Here is a 16,757-nt window from a genome sequence, read left to right as displayed (position 1 = left end):
CCAGCCGAGTTGTAGGAAATATGGTCACAATCTCCCCTACCTGAGCTACAGAGCTGAGTAATAGTCAGAGGGGTTTTTGTCGTACATTATGACGTCACAGTGAAGTTGACCTTTGATCATTGGATATAAAATATCATCACTTAATTTTATCCTGATAGATATTTGAATTGATTTGTGTCATAAATATTGTATGAATTTGGGTTATGGCCAAAAACTTGTTTTATGTGGTCACAGTGAACTTGACTTTTGAGCTTTGAATAATTTCATTTTTTAATTTTTTTTTATAAATGGATGGGTACAGTTATTGTTAAATCAAGTTAACAATTCTTTACAAAATCTAAAGACTGTGAAATCATTAGTGGTCTGAGGGCTCCTCCTCTGGTGGCTTCATGTTACAAGTGTTCAGGCACTGAGGGGTTTTTGTTCAGATCTACTGATGGATTGTGTTATTGTGTGTGTCTGGCACAGTAATACACTGCTGTGTCCTCGGTCTTCAGGCTGTTCATCTGTAGATAGACTTTACTGCTGGAATCATCTCTGGAGATGGTGAATCTGCCCTGGACTGACTGGGAGTAATATTTAGAAGAACTGCCTGTGTGCACAAAAGCGATCCACTCCAGTCCTTTACCAGGAGCCTGTCTGACCCAGTTCACATGGTAGCTACTCAATGTGAATCCAGAGGCTGTACAGGTCAGTCTGTGGGATTCTCCAGGCCTTTTAACCACTGGTTCAGATTCTGTCAGAGTCTGACCATCAACACCTGTTAAGAGTATAAAAACATAAAGTCAAATATGTTGGTGAGACAAATAAAAACTATGTCAAATTATGATATGTGAATCTCTTCACCTGCCCAGCAGAGAGTTAAAAGCAGCAGTCCTGTCCTATAGTCCATCATGTTAAACTGTGTGTCCACTGTTCTCTGTCATCCTCTCTGCAGTCAGATAAGTAGAGGTGGAAGACATCTGAGTTTTGCATTGACTCCTCCTCGCAGGGAGGAGAGAACAGGTTTGCACTTGAAAATCTTTGTTAAATTTAGAAATTAATAATCTACAGTGAAATAAAAGTCTTCAGACGTTGAATTTTGGAATTTTAGTTAACTAAAAACAGATTTTTGGTCGAATGACATTGTTCATAAGGTTTATTCACAAGAAAAAACATCACACAACTGAATTTCATCACTTGAAAGGTGTAATAGTGTTATTCAATTTTCACTTTGGGAAAACATACAGTAATGTTTCAGAGATTATAAAGTCAGCATATTTAAATTATTGAAAACAGTTTCTGTAAAATTTAATTAAGAACCATTTAAAAAATCTAAAGACTTTCTAAAGAAGTTTCTCTCTTGACTGTAACAGTGAGCTGGTGTGAAATCATTAGTGGTCTGAGGGCTCCTCCTCTGGTGGCTTCATGTTACAAGTGTTCAGGCACTGAGGGGTTTTTGTTCAGGTCTACTGATGGTTTGTGTAATTGTGACTCTCTGGCACAGTAATACACAGCAGTGTCTTCAGGCTGCACATTCTGTCCATTTAGAGTCACTCTGTTGCTGGAAGATTCTAAGTCGATACTAAATTTGTTCTTTAGTGAATCTTTGTAGAATGAATCTCCAGTATATTTGCCGCCAATCCACTCCAGTCCTTTCCCTGCAGGCTGTCTGATCCAATGTGTGCGATAGCTGCCAAGAGAATAAGAGACCTGACAGGTGATGGTGAGACGTTGACCTGGCTGCACAGTCACAGAGGCTGGCTGTGTCAACTGTTCACACTTCACACCTGTGGAGGAAAGCATGTTGAATATTGACTCAGTGTAATAACGGTCAGTGTGCTGTGATCAAACTGCTTGTTTCTCTTTCTCGGTGAGACTCACAGGATCCAGCAGCCAGCAGCAGCAGCAGAGCTACGGAAAACATGGTCGTCATTGAAGGTGATCTGATGGGAGCTTCTCTTCTTCTGTTGTAACTGATAGTATGATATCAAGTCTTTATAGCAGACTGTGAGGAGGTTCACTTTGCATAGAGAATGAAATTGGCAGAGTATAAAAGGAAGTTAGACTGGTTCCAATCCAATTCATAACTCATCATATTTGTCTCAGTCCTTTGTAATCTGTGCTGCAGCTTCTGTGAGTTTTTAGACCTGGCAGGGGAAGGTTTGAGTCTGATCTTGATGGGCTGTCGGAGATGCTTGTTAAATCAGCTTTATTCCCTCAACAGGTGAACAAAACATTTAAAAAGAAAAAATCACATAGAGCCAAATGTTTTCCCTCTCCTGGATGAGACCTAATTGTTACATCTTGCAAACAGTTTTGTGTTCATCATCTTTTTTTTTCATTCATTATGTGTTTGATTGGTGACCTTTGAACCATTATTCAGCAGTTATAGTTTGTGGCAGTTGAATTATAACAGAACAAATGTTTCATTCATGCCTGATGGGAATATTATTAACCACTAAATTGCTGTAGAAAAGCACAGGTTGGTAAGAAGCCAAAGAATGAGGAAGTCGCAAACCACATCCTCAACTGATGCTTCACATTGTGTGTTTTCCTTTGTTTGTGTAAGTGAGATGCCAAACAGTTGCTGTTTCTGATCTGCTGCTGCCCCCTGTAGATCATTGCAAACATAGGTTATTTGAGGTTTTTGTAAAGCCTCTCGCCCCACTTTAACCAGTGTGTGTCTAGCACAGTAGTACACAGCCCGAGTCCTCCAGCTTTAGGCTGGACAGTCTCAGATGCACAATACTGTTGCTGTTTTCTCTGGTGATTTCTCTACGTCCTTGCAAACTGCTGGCATATACGGTTTTACTTGCATCGTAGTAAATAAGCCCCATCCATTCCAGTGCTTTTCCTGCAGGTTGTCTGACCCAGTGCATTCCATAGCTACTGAAAACAAATCCAGTTCCCCTGCAGGACAGACTGAGGGCTTCCTGAGGCTTTTTCAGTACTGAACTGGAGGGAATGGACTCCAGAGCCTGGCCATTCAAACCTACAAAAGAACCAGAAATAAAAAGAGAGAGGTGGGAATGAAAGAGAAGTAGGCTAAATGCCAGAACATTAAGTATATGCATTTTTTTAATGTTTATTATAGCTAAAGCAACTTACAGGGCAGACAGAGCGCTGTCAGCAGAACAGACAGTTTGTCCATCTTGATGAGACTGAAGATGAGAACTCAGCTGCTTCACACTGAGACTTGTCGTTGGGAAGACAGAAGTACAGCCACTCGAAAGCCTGGATTTGCATTGGGATTTTACAAGGGGAGGGGCAAATATTTTTAGATAAAAATATGTAACACAGAATTTTATGCTTTTTTTCCATCATTGGTTTCCCTCGAAAAACACTGACACACTTCATGCAACACTTTTTGCTTTTGATTCTTACCTGCTAAAATGATTAAATGATTAAAACCAGTCATAAAAGTCCTGACCTTCTGTGAAATTAAAGCTGTGCATCATTAATCCTTTTTACCTTGACTCCGCTGTTGTTCCAGTTTCACCAAGATCATTTTGCATGTCTGAAAATAGTTTGTATAGTTTCGTATAGTAGTATATCTTTTTCAACCCCTTGTCAGATACTGAAACTCTCACAATCATATCAGTCATATGTGACAGTTTCTTTAAATGGACAAAACCTATTCAGCACTTCATTTTATTAATGTATTCATTTTATAAAATATAAGCTTATAATATAAGCTTAATGATGATATAACTGTGAAAGAAATGTCACTTTCATTAACATTTACTCTTTTATTTACAACAATGTCTGTAAATGTGAGAAATGTGTTTTTATATGTGTGGTTAATTTGATCCGTCTGTACGTAGTGAACGTACAGTTTATGACCAGAATCAATGCTGTTATGTAAAAAGATAGAAAAAGTGATTTCATGGTATTATCTGACATCCTGCTCATGATGTCAGTTAATGCAGATCCTGTTCACATACACCATATACAGCCAGACCAAATTCACTACATTTGAAATTAATTCTTACTGAATATGTTGTTTTTGTGTAATCAGACTGGTCATGTGCTCTTTTCATGGGTTTGTCATGCACAACAGCAAATAGATCAGCTACAAATGTGATGCTTGCGTGTACATTTGAGAATATCTTCTTAAGTCGCACTGAACCTTTAATTTTCTGGCATATATGGTTATGTAACAGGCTGAAAATATATAATTTAATAATTACAGTGAACAAGCATTAGAACGGCTGCAAGTCTTTAATAATCAGATTACTTGCATGCTGAGATTGACCATTCTGACAAATCCATTAATTTAGGTTAAAGTTAAATTATCATCACAACCTATAACAATGCTCTTATTTTATCAGATTTTTTTTTTTTTTTTATTAAAAAAAACAAAAGAATGATACATATTATGCACTGGCATGTGAGTCACAATCCTTCTAATACTACTTTCCCATCTGTTGTATTTCATTTAGTGATAATAGAAAGCTTCAGTCTCTGGCACTGTGTCAACAAACTGGAGTCAATACACAAACACAGATATGTATTCTGCATGGGTTTCCTTTTTCCAAATGCATAAAGACTGAAATCCAAAGAGTTGATGGGACTGCAATTTTTATCATTAGTGTACAGTATCAAATTATAATAGTTTTTACAGTAAAATGTTTTTATAACATTTAGGTGCATTAATTCTTTATTTTCAAAAGAAGCTACTAAAAACAACTGTAATCTTTGACTGTGTATATGAAATTGTGTATATGTGCAGCATTAAGCCTATCTTTCTTTTTCTAGTCCAAAGCTGCAGAGATAATCCATAAGGGACCTCATCCCTCCTCTCTGGCATACGCAGATCACTACTGATCACGGTTTACACACACTCACATGCTGGCACTGAAAAAAGAAACCAGATGATACAACAAAATATAACAGTGAATTTCATTTAATAAGAAAAAATAAAAGAATTCACAAACAGTAACTCAGGATCTCAACAAAGGCTGACATCATGAGTCTTAAACAAGCCTGCATCTTTCTCAGAGGAGGAACAAGGAGACAAGTAAGACTGAATTGTTTTATGGTTTTATGGTTTTATGGTTTTACAGTAGATGGTGTTATGGTAGTTTTTGACTATTTATGTGTCTTAAGCTTAAGAGTATTCTCAAAAGTCTCAAATGAATTATTAGTATATATATTATCATTGTTTTCTTTTTAATTGGTTCCAGGAAATACATATCTTATTTTCATCTGTTGATCATTCATAGAACAAATATTGTTTTTTTGTGTTTGTTTGCTGGTTGGTTGATGTTTTTTTTTTTTCTATTGTTTTGTTATTTTTTATTTTATTTTTAATTTTCATTTGTTATTTTAAACTAATGGGAAAAGAAGCTTAAAGGACTAGCCCCATTCTGGAGTAGAGGTGGGAGGGCAAACTTTTTAACTGGTGCATTAGGCGGATGCTTTGGCACTCAGTCAGTTTTTGTGCTTTGTCCCTGATTTCAAAGATTACATTTGCACAAAATCTAAACACAAATAAAAACATATGTACATAGTGGCATTCAGCACTCATCACTATAATATTTTGACCTGCAATTGAAATATATAGGAAATCTGCGCTGATGTAATCCCAAAATGAACATGCTGTAGAATTACTGTATAAAAATGTTTTGAGCAGAGATTTAAGAGATGACACAGACTCAGTCCGCCTGAATTCAAGTATCAATCCTCATGTCAAAACACATTTACAGATGTTAGATGTGCTCAAAAAGAAATGTGTTCAGGAATTGTCAGCAATCCATGTTCATAGAATATACAAAACTACCGCACACGTTAATATGTGGTAATCTGAAATTTAAGGTTGATTTATGTATAATATATACTACCTATGAACAGTGTAGCTAAAAACATGGAGGATTAAAAAAAATACTAACCATTGAAAATTACTTTAAAAATTATGATTTGATTGAAACCAGTGTGTTTCAGGAATAATTGAAAGAATGTAAGTGAGTTTTATTCACTTCATCTTTTTCATGAAGACCTCAGATACTACAATATTGGGGGGGGGGATTAAAAAGCCTATGCAAAATAATAAACATCTTAGTGTTACAGTAAAAATAATACATGTTTATCATAGTGCATATTGTGGATGTTGCTGGTACATATTACATGTTATTTAGAGATACACTTTGGGGGAAGAATGCGACATATTGAACAAAGGTACAATTAAGTGCATCACAGGTTTAAACAGATGTTAACTGTACATTTGTCACACCTGAGTTGCACTTAATCCCCTATTTTTTTACCCAAATTTTCTGTCTGAAAAACAATTCCTTGCAATTTTTAAAGTTAAACTGAAAGTTAAAAATATACACACACATACCTACATATATAGAATTGGGACACTAACAATTTCAACAAGTGTGTCAAGCATGTGTTTATTCCACGGAGACTTTATTTTTCATCTGTAGTACTTATGAACTCTGGATCTATTGGTGCTTGACAAGCTCATTATCTTTCAGAGGGACACGATATACAGTAGATGACTGCAGACATTTTGTTGCAAACTAATGTATATAAAGCATATTAACATCATTTCATATTTGTGTCCATATCATTATTTTGCAGACAAGAGCTCTTACACACGATGAGATAGAAGGTAATTGTTGTTTTTATGCTTCAAGATTTACTTGTAAGAGTGCTGTGTAATTCTTTTTACCTTTTCACAGTTTAGTCACATACCACTATCAATGTCCCACATATCTCTGTGTGCTCTCTAGAGTTACGCGAAGCTTTTGTAGAGTTTGACAAAGACAAGGATGGTTTTATAAGCTGTAAAGACTTGGGGAACCTGATGAGGACCATGGGTTACATGCCAACTGAAATGGAGCTGATCGAACTGAGCCAGAACATCAACATGAATTGTGAGTAATGTCTTCAAATGAGGTTGAAGCGAAACGCACAATTAATGCTTTATAACTACATGTTGGAGTGAACCTTGATGAAAAATGAAAATGAAAAACATTGTTTTAATTGGTGTTATTGTACAGGCATTTTAGAGCAATGGTGTTAAAGAAAAGAAAAGTTATTTATTACCTGTTGTGCTCGGACTCTTCTAAAGCATAACATATGTAATAATTTAGGAATATAGCATTTGATTCATTCATTTATTCATTCATGCATTCATTTTAATATGTTATCAAAGTCTAATGCATAGTTCAATGTATGGTTTCTTCAAGACTGGTGATGTAACCTGACCCACATATTAAGAAATAAATAAAAAGATGAATAGTTCTTATTCATGTAGAAATAATCACTGTAGGGCATTCACGTTTTTACTGAGAAAATATTAAAAAACAGTCATAGCTCTGCTTAAAAATTAAATGATTGAAAATAAAAGACATTAAGACATTGATCTGACAAACTGCTGCTTGCTGTAAATGAGTATTTATTGTTCTGACAGTTTCAGGAAATGTGTCTCGCAAGCTCTGTGTCCCCTGAGCTCTTTATTTGCATGTTCTATCTTGAAAGAAACTTGTCAAGTGTAAAAACAAGGGGGTTGGAGCAACAACATGAATTTATGGTCTCACTCCACATCAGTAGCAAAATTTACAGCAAAGCACATGTTATCATATATTTTATTATTATATTTAAAAATTAAATATGAACCTGTAGACATTTGCTTACCTGATAGAACACTATGTTTTGCAAGAATTTCAATCCACTGACATTTTCAAGTTGATCATTTAAAACAAAGAAGATAAATGAGTGGAGAAATCTGTTTTCTGATTACTGCCTGCTTATACTGTAGTTCCATTAGCTATGACATCTGTCTTATCACAGTGGGGGGACGGGTGGATTTTGAAGATTTTGTTGAACTAATGACCCCCAAGCTCGTGGCTGAAACTGCAGGGATGATTGGGTTGAAGGAACTTAAGGACGCCTTCAGAGAGGTGAGCTCAACATACCCTTCCTCTCTTTTTAGTCTTTGGCACCCCATGGTGGATATTCGAAGAATATACTGTCAAAGCTAAAACTTCAAAATTTACAGCACCGCATTATAATTGCAATATGTATCCAAAGGCTTTGCAAAATTTTGTTTTCTTCTTCCTTTCCCTACAGTTTGATATGGATGGTGATGGGGCTATCACATCAGATGAGCTGAGACATGCCATGATAAAGTTATTAGGTGAACAAGCCAGCAAAAATGAAATTGATGCAGTCGTCAGAGAAGCTGACAACAATGGGGATGGAACAGTTGACTTTGAGGGTGAGACACAAGTAGACAAACACACACACACACACACACACACACACACACACACACACACACACAAAGACAAAGACAAGACAAAAAATAACATCTGCTGTCTAATTTTGAGTTAGAAGAGGACTGCTCTGTGAGACACAGAAGTTGAAGAATTTAATCATTATTTTAAAAAGTATTATTTATTTATTATTTGAAAAAGGAAATAATTTTATAAATGTTGTTTGTTATTTCAAACAAATCTTATGTGAAAAAAACTTTTCTCAACAATAGGCTATCTGACTTGTGTGGCTCACTAGCACACCTGTGAGCATGTGAGCCATGTTTAATGTTATTATTTTTACCTTAAGTCACAATGTCTGCCATGAAAAAGTTCTATTAATAATGTATTTTTGTCATTTGTTTGTTCAGTTGCACATTTTATAGAAAATGTAAACTTGCCATTGAGAGTCCACAATAAAATAACATTGCTCAAGTGCTTAGACAGCTAAATTGACCTATGTTTACATTCAGTGCCAAAGCAGAAAGTATGTACTGTGGATGTCCTTTCAGCAGTGAAATGAAAATGTATTGCTATTAATCGATAAGAATTTAGCTAATTAATATTTTGTCCATTCTCTTCACAGAGTTTGTGAAAATGATGTCACAGAAATGAGGACAACAGAATGAATGGATGACTGTGAATGGGACGATGCATTTTATTGGACTTTATGCTGATGATAGCCTACTTGTCATGAATAACTTTACTTTATTTCCCTGTTATTTAAGTGGCATCTGTTTCGTGCATGATCATCGAGTTTATTAATTTTAAGTGAACAAAGATGTTTTGTTCTTTTTATTAAAATCGATGAATGTAAAATTATTGTAATTTAATGTCTAGATCTTGATAGTCATAACATTAACTTTCTAGATTAGCAAATTTGGCAAGTTTTTTGTTATCTAATTTGCCCTGAATCTCACAGACCTGTCCTACAGAGCATTGAGTGTACATGTCATTGTCATTGTTCAAAAGGAATAGCAGCACTGTTTTCTCTTGGTGAAACTTAAACAACCATATAGGTCACTTGTCCCTACCTTTGGATACAACGCATAGGAGAGTAACAGTACCAATACCACGTGTAGTGCACCTTTGTTATCATGGTAACAATAATAAACACAGGATTAGAATTATGGAACAGTCATTTTGGTTTGGTTTAATTTAGGTGGAAAAAAATAGTTAGTTAGGCTTTTTGAAAAGATCCCAGTACTTCCTTAAGGTTAGAGGATCTTCATTTTCATGGTTACAATGAACATGCAGTCCTGTGTTTTGCTATCCACCCCAACCTCCACGTAATGCGGCCTTTGGCACCTTCTATGCTACATCACCTAACTTCCTCCATGGCTCCCGTCATAAAACATAACTACAAGTCATAATAAGCTGTCTGCAGAGGAGACTGGATAGCTTTCTACTTTGGCACAGATATTTTAAGGTTCCCAGAGGATGATCCTGAAAGATTTTATCGCTGTTTTCACCAACACTTTCACCAAGCATGCAGTGTGAGCTTCCGTGGCACTAATATACTGATTAATTGCATGATGTGTGCTTACGCAATTTTATTTTTTGCAGGGGTATTATTACGTTTGTCTGTGAAAAACCTTCCAAAATAAAATTTCATAATCAATATTAATTACTAATATGAGTTGTGGTTGACTTAACTGAGCACAAATTAATAGAATAATGTGTATACCAAGCAGATGAATCCACATTTCAGTATCAAGTATAATTGATATTATTTCTGAATGACAGATTGCCACCAGTAATAATACCAAATTTAATTTCCATCCACTTTGCCCATTTGGCATCTTTTATTGAAAATAATCCCACTGATGTTGCTAAAGCTGTTGCATAACAAAAGAACCACATGAAAATTGTTGAGTGTGACAATAGCTATATTTGTCTTTCAAATGAACGTGCTGGTCTTTTAAGGCTATAGAAACAAAGCCAAATATATCCATATATATAGCAAATATAGGCATACAATCCCAGGGAAAACATTAGATATTGCTTGATGAAATTATTTAGGGACCAGTAATAGCATAAGATATAAAACATCATGCTTTGGATATGCAGGTGCCATTATTACAATCAAAAATCGCTGTAACACAGCAAGGTGCATAACCTTGACTTGTGATGATCGGGTGATTGAGTTGTTATTTTATTTGCTCATGAATTTAACAATCAAATATTTTTCCTCAAATTAAATCCAAACAGTTCATAGAGTATATGTCCAGTGATGAACAAATCATACATCATTTAACAACATACATGTACATAGGAGTACATATAAACAATCTGAGGAATAATCTGTCTCACGAGGTGGATTAGTTCAGTCTCTGTAATCCTCATCATGGGACCCTCAGAGGAACAGATGGCAGATAAGACAAAATCACTGCAGTAATTCTCATCTACTGACTGAAAAAATAGTAACCAAAAAAAGAGCTGTGAGAGCTTGATGAAGAAGAATGTATTTTCAAAATGGTGTTTTAGTGGATTATAATCAAAAGGTATTTTCATTGAGTCTACAGACTTATTGTTTTTAAGTAATTCACATACATTTAATACATTTACATTTTTCTTTTATAACACAGTAAGCAGTCAGTTTTGCATTTTTATTCTAATAAAAGTAATATATGTGTTTCCCCATATAAGTTCATCATGTATCTTACAAAACAATCAGCTGTTCTCTATGCTTACTTCATCAATAAGAGTGTATTACTCCTTTGAAAATTGTCAATCCACGATTATGCCTTGCATTTACTAATGTATTGTTACATTTTTCTTTCTTTTTAAGATATATCAGTCTGAGTGTTGTTCATAACATTTATGTATACACAGAGTCAATACTGATTTATTTCTTTGTTATTTATTTGTTATTTGGATTCCAAGAAAAAAATGGAACTGACAAAAACCCTGATATATGCATGTCATATAATATGTAAACCACTAACAATCCACCAATTATAATACTAAACAAAGAAAAATATATTTATAGATAGAAACATACAAGCATACACAGAGGATAGTAATAAGAAGGGAAAGATTAACCACAGTATGTGAAAGTTTATATATTTTGCCATTCATTTTGGAAAATAGAAATAAATTGAAATTTTACATTTATATGATTTTCATGTTTTCACAGTTTTTTGGTTGAACCATAGGTAATCTACATACATTTCAAAATATATTATGGCCTCTTGTCCTGAAGGCATATTAGCACATGCATCAGCAGCTTGAAGTCCAGTTATCATGACAGATAGGTTTCACATGCAAATAGCATTCACTAGCATAGTATATGATGTCAAGATACTTTTTATGTTGTTGTAAGATTTACAATAGTCACCAGATCTGCTCTTCTTGGGTGAGATCTCTTTGTGCTTTCAAATGATATCAGTTTATAGTATGCAGCCAAATCGTCTGGCATGTAGTATTGTCTAACATCATCCATAATAATGCATTCTTGGGGCACTTCCTGGTGTAGACCATAAACCCAACACCACTTGTAAGCGTGGCTAATGGCTTGTATAATTATTAGGGCAAATTCACACAGTGATCCATCAATTTGAATGAGATGCATGACCCACAACAATCAGGGCTAAGGTAAGGCATCCCTGCATGTTGTCCATTGGTAGCGCAGGAGCAAATTCAGAGGTCAGGGCTGAACATGAAGTCCAAAGCTTGTCTCTCTGCAGCAGCCACATTTGGATGCCAGAGGTCCACACTCAAAATGACGCGGGGTCCAGTATCTGGAGGCCCTTTAGAAATAGACAGATACCGTTTTAGCTAAAACTGCAGCCATCTGTTATAAGATACTTCAGTAAAGAGATTTAAATATCACTGCCTGTTTTGTAAACAAATATTATGCATTGCATTTCATTTCTAATAATAAGAATTCAAATAAGAGCAAAAGAGTAAAATTAATGATATCAGCATTTATTTTCTACCGCATTTAATGTGCTAGCAATTGTCTTAACTGTAGTTACATTTTTTAAATGTAAAAGTTTCACTCACCCAGAAATACTATATATGATCACAAATTACAATAAAATTATTTTTTCACTGACCCTTGTGGGAGACGGTGTGAAGAAACGAGTCATCAACCAGAAGGCAGTGTCCCTCGGACCAACACTGAGGCTCTCCTCCCACCACCAGCTCACACAGGGGGGGAGTCTTCAGACCTACAAAAGCAAAGTACGTTTTTAAACTTTTGTTACAGAATATTATGTTTTCACCCAGCTAAGAAGGGCATGCAATCCAGTATTGTGTGTGTTTAAAAAACAGAGGATTATAGCCAGACAGATCTAGTACAAAATGGTTTAAGGGTAAGCTTTCACCCACAAAGTACTACTTTATGCCACAGTTTTTCATTTTTGGTGAAGTAGAAGAAATCTGACGCTGATATATTAGTTGCAGCAAAACAGGTACAAAGTATCCCATACTGTACTGAATTGAATACTTGATACTGAATTTACATTACTTTGAGTATTTCCTTCTGTGATTTTTTTTTGCAAAGTGCCTAGCACACAGCATCCCATTTCGGGTGTTACTGGCATATGAATCAAGCAGTCCGACAGCCAAGGCACTCACCACTGTAGCAGGTAATCACAGTGAAGGAATACTCCCCTCCTAACTGACTAAAAGAGGGGGAATGGAAATTTTGTGCATTAGATGAATGTGGGTTTAGAGGGTAAATCTGTGTATTTTAGATGTCAGAATAGAGTTTTGAATTTTTCTCCTTATAATGTGATCAATTTTAAGATCATAACATTGAGTTCCACGTAAGCTAGAGCAGTTACTGCCGAGTGTGTTGCAACAAATTCCAGTTTTATGTGTGAAATAAAAAGCATGAGTCAGTAGATTTTGACAAGAAGAGTTAGATGCAGATAAATGCAGATAAACCATGATGCGTGTAACTCTTTTACTCACCAAGATGACAACGGAGACGTGTATTGGTGGGTCCATATGAACTTCCCAATGTAGCTCCAGGCCCCAACAGCCAAAATCCAGCAGATCCCAGAGAGTTGCTGCTTATAAAAGTACGTAGGGAGAGAAGAGTCCGGTAGGTGCAGGGACAAGAGCGACAGTTTCCTGCCACGCAGACCCCTGCACTGTACAAAGGAAACACCGCCTGGCCCTGAAAGAGACAACGACCTTCTAGTAATATATGATTCAAATGAGATACATACATCAGAATGAATGAGGATCAATCAATTCCTCCACTTATTAATATCAGAGCTGATAGGTGGAGAAAAAATGAACAATTGTAATCATCAAACTAGATTTATCGTTTTGCCACACACTAGTTTCGGGTTACATCGCTGTTTATCCAGAATCACAAAAAATATTAACCATTTGTGTGAAATGTTGTCATATTTGCTATGTGAATTCTCGAGCTATGGCTAAAACAGGTTTTGGGCTGTAAAAGTGACCTTGACCTTTGACCTTTCACAACTAAAATCCAATCAGTTTGTCCTTGAGTCCAAGAGAACATTTATGCCAAATTTTCCCTTGAGGAGTTCCCGGAATATTGTGTTCACAAGGCCTAAGTCGTGTTTTGTGAGTTCACTGAGACCTTGACCTTTGACCTTTGACCACCAAAATGTATTCAAAATCATTTTATTTTTGAGTCCAAGTGAATATTTGTGCCGAATTCAAAGAAATTCCCTCACAATATTACTGAGATATCACGTTCAGAGTTCTGTGCTACTTTCTTTCAGCAGTTCTTTGCATAACTGATCATAACAATTTCATAGAAAGGATCAAAGTGTTTCTTGTGCTGCTCTTTTCTCTTATTGGCCCTGAAAGATTTTATTGTGTACCTTTGGTCCCAGACAGGTCCATCCAAGTTTTGAGTCAATGCCCCGCTGGTAAACAGCCTGGAATTCAGCCAAGATTACAGGGTAGTTGGCTTCCAAGACCTCAATGTCATGTCGATGAGCATCACGTGGGAAGAAAGGAACACTTGGGACATCTGGCAGGAAGAAGAGATGAGGCTTCTGTATAGCAGAGAGATCATTTAGTCTGACCTAAAGTGAGAACGAAAAAGTGAGAATGAGGAAAATCAATGATTGATTCTTGACAATGCTTCCTTCCACCGCTGTTTACCCTTGAACAAAAATATTTCAGAATGAGGTGTTAAGGATTCCTACTTTTACACAACATTATATGCATGCATAGCTAACATTATGCAGTTACGCATGCCATGAAAACTAATCTGGGATCAGAATAAAATTCAATGTAATACGTTATTGAACAACTCATATACAAGATTTACTGCCAATAGCAAGAAGCGGCTTATGGCCTGCTCGGAATAAACTTGTACCTGCTCACGGAGGCCCTTATGAATGCGGCCCATGCCCACCCAACTGTAGCGTTTGGCATATTCTTGCAGTGCTGCATAGAGTTTTTTGGCTTCTGCAGATGCCTGGGCTGGGAACAAGGCATGACTCAGCACAGGGGTGAGGTAACCCTGTCCCTGCTCCTCATCCTCCTCTGTTTCCATGGAAATAAAGGGACTAATTTGATCATTCCTTGACAGCTTGGATCGTGCATTACACTTTGTTCCAGCGCAGCTACCACCACGGGACTTCATGGACCGCCTTGAGCCTGACTTGAGCTTTCCGGCGTGTGCGTGGCCTGGGATAGGCAGATCGGAGCCCATCCGATAACAGTGCCACAGAAACAGGAGCAATAGAGTCCAGAGAAGGCCACTCAGTGAATGGACACCCAGCTCTACATATGGAGGCATGGGCAGTGTATTCATTGACCAGTGCATCCTTTAAATTTGTGAGACAAAATACTGAAATAGAAAGAGATTGAGAGATTATAGTAATGCATATGTATAATACAGCAAAGTACTACAAAGTAATCTCAGACAATTTTTTTTTTGTATTTTTTAATCTTTTTTTTACTTAACGAAAACTAGTTTTACATGTGACGCTAGAGTTTCTACACCTTGTACTATAAGCCTTGATGGTGATGTTTAATTAGTGGGCTCTTTTCTCAATTTATATAATAAAAACAACAGTAGTAAAAAGGTATTCCCTACAGTCCAAAAACATGGGCTTGTCAAGTCTTACAGATCATGTTATGGGGAGGAGAGGCTCTGTGCCAACAGGCACAGCCCTAAAGGGAACGACCTGGTTTCAAACAGCCAACTGAATCATTTACTCTCTTTACTTTAATCCCCCACAGGTTCACAAGGGGCCGAGGCCTATCCCAACATGCACTTGGAAGAAATTAGTGAAACAATCAGGACAGGTTACCAGTCCCTGACAGAGCCACTGACCCTTTGGTTTAGTTGCCTCTGAGACTGACCTCATGGTATTAATAGGCCCTAAGTCCTGGACCCATTGTTCCCCGAGCTCCCTAGCTCTGGATTTTCACAGTAGGCATGTATTCGGAATTTTTATTTGGAATTGACATTGTTTTCTTCCTTTTGATATAAATTCATTGTGTTTTCCTTAGCCACAGTGAGGTCTACAGAGTAGTGAGGCTAGGGTTGAACCATTTATGTACGGTTGGCTTTTGTTACTTATCTGCCCCTAGTTACCTATGAAACTTTCCAATAGTTTACTATGGTGTATCATTTCAGATATGAAGTTCCACATGTTGTATTTTGGCTATAAATAAATTGGATTTCTGTTACAAACTTTTTTTATGAATGGCAATAAAAAAAAAAATTGGAGATATCAGAGCAGGCCAATTTCTGTCCTCTGAGTATTTGGTCTGGAAAATAGATTTACACCCAGTGTGTGTGTGTGTGTGTGTGTGTGTGCGTGCGTGCGTGCGTGTGTGCGTGTGCGTGTGTGTGTGTGTGTGTGTGTGCGTGCGTGTGTGTGTCTGTGTGTCTGTGTGTGTGTGTGTGTGTGTGTGTGTGTGTGTGTGTGGGAGATATAAAGACAGTCAGACAGCCAGAGTAAGACATTTTTTTGTATTGTTTCCCAGAAGCAGAAAACATGAGTGCGTGCACGTCTGGGTAGGCGCGTGTGTGCATGTTTGCAGATGGGAGGGCTCTTCCCTAATAGGCTTATTCCAACGAATTCGTTAGTTGCATCAATTACATGCCAAGTGATGATCCTGCCCACTGGAAACACCTATAGGCTATAGCATGGCTAAGCATCATCAAGGTGTTCCATAAATTGTGGACATGGGTCGTTTTGCTTGCAGTCGCTTCAGCATTCATTTTGATTTTGTTCAGCATCAGCCCCCACAGTTCAGCTGCTTCGTGTTTAATGTCCGCATTTCATGTTCGCGCAAACATCCACCCGTAACGGGAAACCACGGCACGAAAATATTCGCCATGCATACCATATGGCACACGCAGGCCTTTAAAGGAGGAAACATACACCATTTACCCGCATGCGTGCCGCATCTCACATCTCTGTCTGATTACCTTGATATACCGTGCAGCGCTGTGTCGGACACACTTCAGCACCGTGCTGGTGGACAGCTCCTCTAGCACCCACAGACAAAATGTGGCTTTTTGCCGCGCGCCGCTGCAGTTACCGCGTG

General features: G+C 37.1%; 2 protein-coding genes across 2 annotated transcripts; one reads left to right on the top strand and one right to left on the bottom strand.

Moving 5' to 3' along the window:
- The first annotated feature begins 4,791 nt into the window (after nucleotides 1-4,791).
- cabp5b (calcium binding protein 5b) lies at nucleotides 4,792-9,873 on the top strand. The gene is made up of 6 exons (XM_023396305.1): nucleotides 4,792-5,002; nucleotides 6,568-6,598; nucleotides 6,720-6,863; nucleotides 7,783-7,892; nucleotides 8,062-8,209; nucleotides 8,833-9,873. The coding sequence occupies exons 1-6, from the start codon at nucleotides 4,952-4,954 to the stop codon at nucleotides 8,859-8,861; spliced, it is 513 nt and encodes a 170-aa protein (XP_023252073.1). The 5' UTR covers nucleotides 4,792-4,951; the 3' UTR covers nucleotides 8,862-9,873.
- Nucleotides 9,874-10,137: 264 nt separating this feature from the next.
- asphd1 (aspartate beta-hydroxylase domain containing 1) lies at nucleotides 10,138-16,698 on the bottom strand. Its single transcript, XM_023396303.1, has 6 exons — nucleotides 16,639-16,698; nucleotides 14,566-15,042; nucleotides 14,063-14,269; nucleotides 13,170-13,377; nucleotides 12,308-12,421; nucleotides 10,138-11,998 (listed from the first exon to the last, which is right to left on the bottom strand). The coding sequence occupies exons 2-6, from the start codon at nucleotides 15,016-15,018 to the stop codon at nucleotides 11,889-11,891; spliced, it is 1,092 nt and encodes a 363-aa protein (XP_023252071.1). The 5' UTR covers nucleotides 15,019-15,042; nucleotides 16,639-16,698; the 3' UTR covers nucleotides 10,138-11,888.
- Between the last annotated feature and the right edge of the window lie 59 nt (nucleotides 16,699-16,757).

The sequence above is a fragment of the Seriola lalandi genome, unplaced genomic scaffold (genome assembly GCF_002814215.2).
Source record: "Seriola lalandi dorsalis isolate HSWRI2012SDOR001 ecotype SW California unplaced genomic scaffold, Sedor1 jcf7180002054975, whole genome shotgun sequence".
Lineage (NCBI taxonomy): Eukaryota > Metazoa > Chordata > Actinopteri > Carangiformes > Carangidae > Seriola > Seriola lalandi.
The sequence above is the reverse complement of the archived record's forward strand: the minus strand, read 5'-3'. Positions and strand labels throughout refer to the sequence as shown.